Below are 11,034 nucleotides of genomic sequence, written 5' to 3' on the forward strand. Positions count from 1 at the left end.
GTGTGTGTGTGTGTGTGTGTGTGTGGGGTTGGGTGTGTGTGTGTGTGTGTGTGCGTGCGTGTGTGTGTGTGTGTGTGTGTGTGTGTGTGTGTGTGTGTGTGTGTGTGTGTGTGTTTTGTCCATCAGTGTGGAATCATTGTCTGAGTGTCAAGATGAGGCCCAACAGATTTACTTTCACAAGTGGAATATTACGGTTTTCTCCATGATGCTCCACTTGACATATATATACAAATTTATGTGAAACTGCTTTGGGTTCATTTCAAATGTATTAGACACAGAAATGGAAAAGATAGGAGAAAAGAAGAATGGTTGGGAAAAGGCTTAAAGGGGAAGAAGGAGACAGGCGTAGAGGAGAGAAAGACTTAGGAGAGAATTTAGCCAACAGCCTAGAAGTCTGCCTCTACACCTGCAGAAAGAGAGAACAACAAAACGAAAAGCTCATGGTTAAAACTGCTTAAGCAGTTAAGATCTGAATCCAGCATTACTTTAGCATCCCCGAACCTTGGAATGGGTTCTGTTGGCTCATGTGCTGACTGGAAGCAGTGCATTGACCACAAGTGGGCTCAGACTTCTGGGAGTCAGAGGACAGCAGAGAGGCTCTAGCACTAAGTTATATCCTTGACCTGCTTTTGCCCTCATCACTGTCTCTGGTTTGCTTTCGTACCCAATCCCATCCATATTAACCTTCTAGCTATTGAATTTCGTCCTTTGCATTCTTAGCCAGAGTGGCCTAGCTGTTAGTCGCTGGCTGGTGCCTTGAAGCAAGGAGGTACTGAGTTAGAATCCTGCATGTGTGGGTTACTACTCCCACAGCTCAGAAACAGGCATGTTAAGGTTAATTTGCCACTCTAAATTGCCCTCAGTTGTGTGTGTGCGTGTGTGTGTGTGTGTGTGTGTGTGCGTGCGTGTGTGTGTGTGTGTGTGCGTGCGTGTGTGTGTGTGGTTATAGTTCTCTGTTGCTCTGTGACAGACGAGTGCTCTGTCCAGGGCGTACCCCGCCTCCCCAGCAATCCTGCATGGATTATTAGGCAGCTGTAAGAGATGGATGCCTTGGTCAGTGATTGTAGATTTAATTCAAGAAATTGTCATCTTTACTATGTTATCCACATTTTTGACAAAAAAAAAAACAAACAAAAACACCAAGGAAATAAACAAACCGGTACCTCACAAGGTTCTGTCTCAATCACAGGATCAAGGAGATTTGAGGTAAATATCTGAAAGATTAGAACAGAGAAAGTGAAGCACTGCGGAAGAAGTGAGCGAGGATGAGCTTGTGATTGTCTCTGCACGTCAGATGAGAAAAATGTCAAAGAGAATGTGAGAGATGACCTCTGCGTTCATCACCCATTAATGACCCTGCAGCTCTCAGCTTCATTTTCCCTCTCATGCAAAACATAAAAAAAACATTTCCTCCTGTCTCCAATAGTCATTTCCCCCCGCATTGTATTTATGTATTGAAAAAAAAAAGGTAATAGATCAAGCACATTCCATTATTCTCTTATAAGATCATTAGCAAATATAATTAGATATGAAAGAAAGTAATTTGGAGAGAAGAGGAGAGAAAAGCGCTATCAGGCAGAGAAGACAGATTGTAGCATCAGAGTGTTTGGGCTTAAATTGCTCAGCGGAGGTATTATCAAGCCGGCAATCTTTTAGCCTCAGAAATAGTTTTGGAGACAGACAGCGAAAGATAGAAAGAGGCCACTAACATTGACTTCATTGTATTTCCCCCCCAACTGCAATCATTTTTTTTTATATTTTACCGTCTTTTCCAGTTTCTCTCTCTCTTTCTCTCTCTTTTGCTCTGAATCAAATCATCCTGTCATAGGTATCACCTCGCACTAGACCCCGTGAGTTTGCAGCACAACAAAAACCGAGTTTATAAAAAGAAAACAAGTTGACACAGAGTCATCACAGACAAGAAAGAAAAGCTGGAAAAAACAAAAAAAGCAAATTATCACAGGCAGCAGAAAACAGCTAACCTTCTCTGCTCACTTCTCGTGCGTATTGATTCGGCTTTTGTATTATTTTGGCAACTTTAAAGAGCAGGCATAACACACAAATTGCGACGTGCCTTGAAGCGGCTTCTTGAGGAACCTTCTCTTTGCAGATCTCGTTGTCTCTCTTTCTGCACGTGGCACCTCGCGCCACACACACTCCTCACCGGCGCGCGGGAGTTTTCCTCACTCTTTCTTGCACCTTAACACCGCGCTGTGTTTGTCTAATAAGGATCTGAGCTGAAAGCAGACTGAGAGCACAATAATCCTGCTGCGTTTTACCACAAATTTTCTTTTTTTTTCTTCCTCACCTCTTCTCCTTCTTTAGTAATGCTTTAAGGGATTGAGGGGGGTGGGAAGGGTGAAAGAGGAGGGGTGGGCTGGTGGTATGGATGTGGATTTTTCTAGTCTTTTGTGCGAATCACAGGGAATGGTAACTATAAACATCCTGTATTCATTAAAACCATCTAAAAATACAATTTTGGGAAGGGGGGAGCGGGGGTGGCGAGGGGTGCACTCACTTCCTCGCCGCTCCTCCTCAGTGTATACAAGCAGCCTGTGTTATGCCTAGTGCTGCTCATATTTACATATTTATAAATGCTGGGCTGTACAATGAGCCAGGGCTTTGCCAAGAACAACAGTTTTTTGCAAGTGTCGAGCCCAGATGCCTGTGAGAAGGAACAAAGCAGCCATGAGTAACTCCAGCGGCATGGACAGAGTTCACACAGGTCTTTCATGGCTTTCTAACACCTCATGTCCAGATGAGACAACGCTTGATATATTCTGTCAATTTTCTGTTCAGTCGGATATTTCGACTGACACCTTTGTGTGAATTTAAACAATTCATTTTGTTTAAATGAACATAAGCCCAAAACTGAACTTTTTAAGTTCACACATGGGGCGCTGCAATGCAAAGACAAAATCTTACCAGGAATTTTTGGTCTAGTTTCTAACTCAGATATTTTTGTATGCTTACAATAAAACAAAACTCATTTAAAAGGACAAATACACTTAGGAATGTATTATTTTTTAAAGAATTATTTAAGCCAATAATTCTTGAACATGGTTTAAAAAAAAGATTAGTTAAAAAAAAAATAATTCCACTGGCATATTTTTCACTTAAATTTTTTTTTAAATGTCCTGGCAAAAAAAATCTGCCAGTGGAACTATTACATTTGTATCTATATTCAAGAATCGTTGACTTAAAAAATCATATTTATTTTGCTAAAATGATACTTCTATGTTAGCTTTGCTTTTTTTTAAGTGTACTCAAATATTTGATCTAGAAAAGAGATAAAAATACTTGTTATGATTTTGTTGTATTGCAGTGTGATTAGAGTTGATGTGTAACTGCAAATGTTCAGACTTGTTTTAGATCATTGGAAAAGGTGGAAACCAAGGAATCCAGCAAACGGCATGAAGCTGGAGAGATGTTAGAAACAGTTTGTTACCAACCATGTAGGGATCACAGTAAACCCAACCGCCCCAACTCCTCAACCACCGTTCATCCTGTGTTTTCACATAGAAAAAGCATTGAAACACACTGAAGAACTGCTGCGTGCTACTAATGTTAGCATTCATCTTATTGCCCTCATATTTGCAGTATTTGTGTGTATCAGGGTTTATGATATTTAGGGGTCAGACAAAGGCTGAAATGATTAATCAAATTAATTGTGATCAACTAATTTAATCATTGATTATTTGTTATAAAGACTCAAAAAAGAAATGTTGTTGAATAGCAAATTACCTTTTGCTTTTCTTTCAGCAAAACGACAACCATTTAGCATTTAACATATATACATATGAAAAGCGAATACTAGAGGAAGGCTATACTTTTAGGCAATAAAATGTTCAATTTCTAAAATGCATTATTTTGGAGTTGTGTTTAAATTTGGAGTTGTTTTTTTTTTTTTTTATTCATCCACTGAAAACCAAATAAATCAACAAAGTGGATTTATTCTCTCTGTCTCTACACCTGCAAACTCCACACAGTTTGCTGATGTGGAGTCAGAGCAGATGTGGAACATAAAGCACAATTTCATTCAATCTAAATTGATAAAATATAATGAGAGTTTTAGATACTCAGGTTAAATATAAATATAACATCTACTGTTGGAACCTGAACATGTCCTGTCTCCAACATCATCAAACACTGAATGTTGTTGTTTTTTATGCACATAGCTGCAGTTGATGCCACATTGTCCTTTGGGACTATGTTTCTTCCGCTCACACTTCCACACATATCTCCACCACCTTATTCCCGTGCGGTCTCTCCACACAGGCTCAGAGTGAAGTGGTACACCATTGTTCCTTCCTCCATCCCATTTATCCATTCTGTTCAGCATGACACATGTATTAACAGTGGATGGATCCTGGAGCTGGGTGTCCTCACACCATATGTTTTGCTTTCCCAGGTCCTCTCCCACAAAATCCCCACACCTCTCCTGCCATCTGCCATCTCTCACAATGCCACATGAGGGCGCCCTGCTCCTTTATGTCATTACATAGGAATGTGGCATGTGCTGTAAATTATTTCCAGTGACAAGTATGTTTATCTGAATCACGCTGCCATCTTATAACCATCATGTATTCACGCTGCATCTTCCCTCGCCACCCCCAGGGCGCTTTGATGAAAACAAAGAGATAAGCCTTGCATTCATGTGATAAATGAATGCCAGGCAGGTTTTCTGTGTCTGTTAGGTGCATCTGCCGTCTACCCGAATGGGAAATTAAAAACTGTGATGGTGGGGGGGAAGTTATGCTAAACCTATAAAGTTGGCCAGGAAATCTCTTACCCCTCCTTCGCAGCGGCAGTTGTTTGGGGAGAAGGAGCACCATGCTTAAATAATAACATTCCAGGTGGCTTAGTTAATGAACAGTGAAAATCAAATATGGGGCCCTAATCTGGAGCTCGTTACAGGAAGTTTCTTTACAGGGAAGTCACAGGCAGGAAGTGCCCTTGGGGAGAAGCAAAATACTTTTTGAAGATTCAGGGGGAAAAAAAAGGAAACTTTGCTTTTGCTAAAGCTTTCACAGATTTTGCACATCAAATAAATAAAAAAAAACAAAAAAACAATCTCATGGCAAAATTTGGCAATGTAAACGAAAGGCTTTTAAAAGAGCTAAATTAGCTTCTCACTGAGGTGCAACTTTCAATTTTGCAATGCCGAGACTAAACAACCATTAAAGGAGACAGGTGTGTTAAATGAACGAGCATGGAAAGCTACGGGAAGCTTCCAGTGTCTTATTTACTGTCTTAGTTTACCATCTTGTGGTTGTAGCTGTGAATAACATCATGTTAGTCCAGAAATGAATAGTGTGTGCAGCATGAATTTGAAAAAAAATAATTCTAGTTATAGGCTATATACTACTTATTCTACAAATGTTAATGATATCAAAAGGAAACTTTTTTTTAGTGTTATTTTTTAATCAACCGAGGAATTTGAAGGGCATAAGCAGAGTCTTATGAGACTACAGGGGAGGGAAGTTAGTGCATGTTGGAGCTATTTCCTCAGTGAACAGACGGCCGCAGAGTTATTACTCAGCATTGAGTCTCAGAGATGTTTTATCTTGTTATTAACTCCGTTCATTCTGATACCCATATCTGTACTGGGGTGAGAGAGAGAGAGAGGGAGAGAGAGAGAGAGAGAGAGAGAGTCAGGGAGAGAGGGAGAGAGAGTCAGAGAGAGAGAGAGAGAGAGGGAGAGGGAGAGAGGGAGAGAGTGCGCCTCAAATAAACTCGTGTTTTAATTTGATTTTGTCAGATTCATAACGGCAGTTTTAAAAGAGCATGACATGCAAATGTTCTTGGTGGTGTTTTATTGCAAAATAATTTCCAAATAAGTTGCTGAGGGAATGAAAGTGCAAATGTGTGTGCGTGGGTGTGCGTGTGTGTGTGTGTGTGTGTGTGTGTGTGTGTGTGCATGTGTGTGTGTGGGAGGGGTGAGGGGAAAGTTGTCGGTGCTTCTGGACGTAATCTATTTCCAGCTGTTTTACAATACTTCATTTTTATTTTTAGTTCTTTTTTTAATTCAATCATTCCGCTCAATTTTCACACTGTCACGCTGCTTGTCACGCTTATTGAGTCAAGTGAGTTGCTTGTAACTCATATGAAACTACTACCCCAGGTGTCATAACTATAATGCATTTCCAGCTTCTGTTTTCAGAATGAAGATATTTTATTTATCTTCAAATAAGGAAGTCACTTTGTACACTACTATGTGCAAGACAGAAAAAAACTGTTTGCAATTAGAAGTGGATTTATTCAATTGATGCTGCAGTTTATTAAAGCTGTGATCTTGCTTTAGTAAACCGTAGTGATTGTTACAGGAAGCAGAAGGAATCCTAAGACAAGCAAATAAAATGACAGGGAGTTTAGATATACAGTCTGACTAATCATTTAATGCATCTGGAATGAATGTTTAGGATTTAAATTAGTTCACATGTAGAAAAGCCTGAGATGTGAAACTAATTCTCCTTGCATTGAGCAGCCATGTCTAGAATATAGACCAATGGGCATTAGTGGCTCCATCAGGAGAGGAGTTACTCATTTACTATAATCAGGCAGATACCAGAGTGCAGAACATGTGCTGTGTTGGAGTTTCACAAGTCCTGGTTGTTCTTTCCTTGCACTTTTTCAGATCATCCCTTTATTCCTTGATCTTCACGTTCTTCATGCCTCAGTCCACTGAATGGTCCTGACACAGAATAAGGGGTTATGCACCAGTTATAATTAAGGGATAATACAGTGTCAGAACATGTGTGAAGTAGAAAAATGATAAAACAGCAGATAATGATAATGACAGCAGCACCACCAGAACCCAAAGAATCAGAGAGAACAGAGACACCTGATCTGATCTGACCTGATTGACATGTTCAACAGGCCTGATAGATTCTTCCATTAAGGATTTCACCAAAACAACCAAATAGAGAGGAAATCCTGGACATACAGTATGTCGCTTTCACATTGTCTTGGTGAATAGTAAGTCACTCACCATGGCTTACCACTGGTATGAGTTGAGAGAATCAACTCATATGATCTAAATCTGAAAGAAGCCCATTCCTCCAAAAGACAGACCACATTCCAGATTCCCGAGTTACAAACTGATTTATCACCTGTTCTATGTAAATCTGGACCTGCTGCTTCGTCCCTCCACTTGAGACCACGTAATCTTTCCCGTTCCTGTTCCAGATGTACTAACTTACTGATAACTAAACCATTTTCATATCAATCACTAGTTTGCATCTGGGCCAATCTATTTTGAACTTTCCTTTGATCATTAACTGGTTATGTAACTTAGAAGACATGTACTAAACTATTTTAAAGCAGCAAGTCTTTTAAATATCACAAACATAAGACTTTACATGATTTGGTTTAACTTGAGTACCGAAGTGAAAAGGTAATTTTACTGAGATTTGAACTTCTTCATAGTTTTTTGTGTGGAGAAAAATGAAACCTCAGTCAAAGAAAGGCACTGATAGTTTGCTACTTTTGCAGATTATCCAACAAAACTTGTTACTTTTCCAAGGAAAATACAGCAGACATCTACATTTTAAAACGCCAAGATAAAATAAAATCATCTTCTCACTACAGTTGTGCCAGACAGACACAAACTCAGAACACAAAAACATTATTAAAGTTTTTTTTATTTATTATTATTTTATTATTACCATACTTGTAATAGATAATTCTCAAACTGTATCCATTAGACCAGTGGTTCTTAACCTGGGTTCGATCGATCCCCTGGGGTTCGATGAGTCGGTCTCAGGGGTAACACAACTATCATTACATTACTAAATCAGAATACCGCAGTCTTTATTATTTATTATTAATTTTTCATTCTCAAACAAGAATGTAGAGCTAATTAAATGATCTAAACAAGACCTTAAAGTAGTTTCAGTTTGTCTCGAAGGCCAACCTGTTGAAACTGTGGTAAATTTTAAATACCTTGGGTCGTTCCTGGACAGTCAGCGCAACTTTGCTGAAAACACTGACTATATTTTGAAGAACTGTTCTCAGAGACTCTACCTTTTAAGAAGACTTGATGATCTTGGGGTGACCCAACTAGACTCTAGTTCTGTCACAACTATGTCTTGAATTTTGGGGGAAAAAATATATTTTATTTATCACTACAGAAGGGCTCAGTGAATGCGCATATGAAACTGGTGGGTTCGGTACCTCAAAAAAGGTTAAGAACCACTGAACTAGACAATCTCAATGTGGACATTGAGATTAGTTGGCACTGGTGGCTCGAACAAGCAGTCTTTTCAAAACTATGCTATGAACCTTTAAACCAGTGGTGCCCAAAGTCGGTCCTGGAGGTCCGGCATCCTGCATGTTTTAGTTCTCTCCCTGGTTTAACGCACCTGGATCAAATGATGGCTCGTTAGAAGGTCTATGAAGAACACTGACATGCTGAAGAGGTTGTTACTACTATCAGAGAGAAATATGCAGGATGACGGCCCTCCAGGACCGACTTTGGGCACCACTGCTATAAACTATCATTATCAGTTCTGCTTTGTGTTCTGCTTTATAGAGAAGTTGACTATTTATTCAGTAAACAGAGATAGGAAGCACTTCGTGCACCAGCAGAAAATTGATGGTGTTTCTGCTCACAGGTTTGTTTGATGCAGGAAGGTTATTGGTGCTGCGCTGCCTCCAACCTTCACTTCCTGTGTCGGTAATCATAAGCTTCTGTGTAAATAATCACAGTTCCAATGAGACAATGGTTTAAAGATTCCTAAACATGTGTTTAGATGAACAGCTTTAATGTTTTTGAGAGCAGAGTTGTTATGGGACGGTGAACTTCCCCTTTAATCTTGGTCCAGTTTCAATTTCCAGTGACAACTGTTGTTGATTAGTAGTCTACAGATTAATCTTCAGCAGGTGACATTTAAAACTCATGTTTAAAACTTTAAGCTGACATTCACAAATGTAACCACAAGATTCAGTGCTGAACAGTTTGTGTTAGTGTTCACATGTTCACAGTGCTAATCTGCCTCTTGTTCTCTCATTGGCTGCAGCACATCTGTGGCTAGAAGAGGAGGACCAGCCCATGACCCATGACCCCGCATTGACCCTCGAGCCCAACCAGTTTAACAACGATCTTAGCCACCCTAACAACCATAACCTGGGTGAGCCTAAGGGGCTGGACATCCATGCTGGAAACAAAGACTAACAACTTCCACCAGAGCGAGGCTCAGCGACGACCACGATGACGACGATGAAGGTGATGGAAGGAGGATGAAGGTTAAATGAAGGAAAACACTATAACAGAGACTTTATTTAAGATGATTTAAAAAAAAAGAAAAAGAAAACTACTACCATCAGAGGGAATGGAAAAAGAGAACTGTTAAATGGGACGTCTAGACAGTGTTTGAATTTGCGAGTTGGACCTAATAACTTTTGCAAGCATCCTCGCACACTTATTAAGACAATGGCAACCTTCCTTTGTGTTTCCTGTGGTCTGAATGCATCTTGTCTTTGTTGTCCTATACGCATTGCTTCTGTTTTCCTTCAGGTCTTCTTTCTTTTCTTTGGATGAAACTACCTGTCTGAAGATGACTTCCTGTAAACTAGCCCTGACATTACCGACACATTCCTGGAGCTAGAAAAAATCTTTTGTAACTAGGACTGAAGTATTAAAAACTTAATGAAATCTGTTTCCTTTTCCTGTAAAGTGAAGATTATCCTGTTGTACTTGGTAGAATGTATTCTACTGCTGAATAGAAACTAAACTTTAGCAGACTGTTGACTGAGACCAAGCACATTCCTGTCAAACTAGCGCCTCTCCTTTCAGCTGTCATGATTTATGTCTCACATCATTCACGCTGAACATGGTTAACTACAGACATGGTCCTTTTTTTTCAACATGGTTCTGTAGGTATGACTGGTTTACTTTTGATGACGGTAGTGTTAGTAAGGATTGCGAAGATTGAACGTTCAAACTGCTATAAATTCAACACCCTCCATAACCAGACCTTCATCCCACTACAGAACCTGTTCTTTTGAATTGTTTTCTTTATTTTTTTCAACGCAGCTCTGGTGCTTGATGTAAATAGAAAGATATACAGCAGTGCGACAAAGTCGATATTTAAAATGTTTGCCATGAGGGAAAGTAGAGGAGTGACGATAGTTTATTGGCCGTAGAATCACATGGCCGCCGTTCTTCTCAAGTTCAAAACGGAAGAATTAAAAAAAAAAGAAAAAAAAAGAGCAAGAACAGTTTTCTTTCTTTGAACCCCTACATCCCTTTTGCTTCATCTCTCATGTCTAACCTGGAGGACTGTAGTGTTGCAGATGTTTGTATAATACTGCCACCAATCATTGTTGCACAGTGTTACTGACTACTGAAAATGGTTTGATGTATTTACTTTAAGATGAGAAAAAAATAGCATAAAACTGGAAAAAGACAATGTGTATAGCCTTAGATTACAAGTCATCTGTTATTGCTACTTCAAAGCTATGTAACTGTGCTAGACTGTAGGATGTAGGGTTGACTTTATTTTGAACTTTTATATGTACTGTACATTAATGCCTTGTCCATTTACTGATCAAAAAAGAGAGAAAAAATGAGAAAAAAGAGGAAAAAGATGACAATCGTCTCCTGTGCCCCCATATATACAGATCCATAATGCATAGAGGGACTTATCCTTTCTGATTTCTTTCATTTGTTTGGATTCTCAGAAGTATTTTGCACTGTGATAGTATTATAAATCCAACCTATACAGTACAAAACTAGTTAATTAACTAAAATGAGCGTGTGTTTGTGTGTCCCTTGGCATTGTGAAATGTTTGTCATTTTTTTGTGAACCCAGAGGGAAAAAAAACCCAGAGAAAAAAAATAGTCTAATGCGGTATGTATAGTCCAAATATAATACTTTTTTTTTTTAGTTTGATCAACATCTATACTGTATGTGACTTTTAAAAATGGTTCCTCAGATTTTTTTTTGTATGCTAATCCCTTTCTGACCTACAGCATAGACCTGTTACTGCTTTCTCCTGGGTGACTTTCTGAACTTGGATACCAGCCTGAGA

General features: G+C 39.3%; 1 protein-coding gene across 7 annotated transcripts in view; it reads left to right on the forward strand.

The window, feature by feature from the left end:
• The window catches only part of znf536 (zinc finger protein 536), a 234,989-nt gene extending 224,387 nt beyond the window's left edge, over positions 1-10,602 (forward strand). For all 7 annotated transcript variants that reach the window (XM_008404913.2, XM_008404917.2, XM_008404919.2 and 4 more), the window contains one exon: positions 9,021-10,602. In XM_008404913.2, the coding sequence (XP_008403135.1) occupies positions 9,021-9,175 (155 nt within the window). In that variant the 3' untranslated portion in view covers positions 9,176-10,602. The remainder of the gene's footprint in view (positions 1-9,020) is intronic.
• The last annotated feature ends 432 nt before the right edge of the window (positions 10,603-11,034 follow it).

The sequence above is a fragment of the Poecilia reticulata genome, linkage group LG3 (genome assembly GCF_000633615.1).
Source record: "Poecilia reticulata strain Guanapo linkage group LG3, Guppy_female_1.0+MT, whole genome shotgun sequence".
NCBI lineage: Eukaryota > Metazoa > Chordata > Actinopteri > Cyprinodontiformes > Poeciliidae > Poecilia > Poecilia reticulata.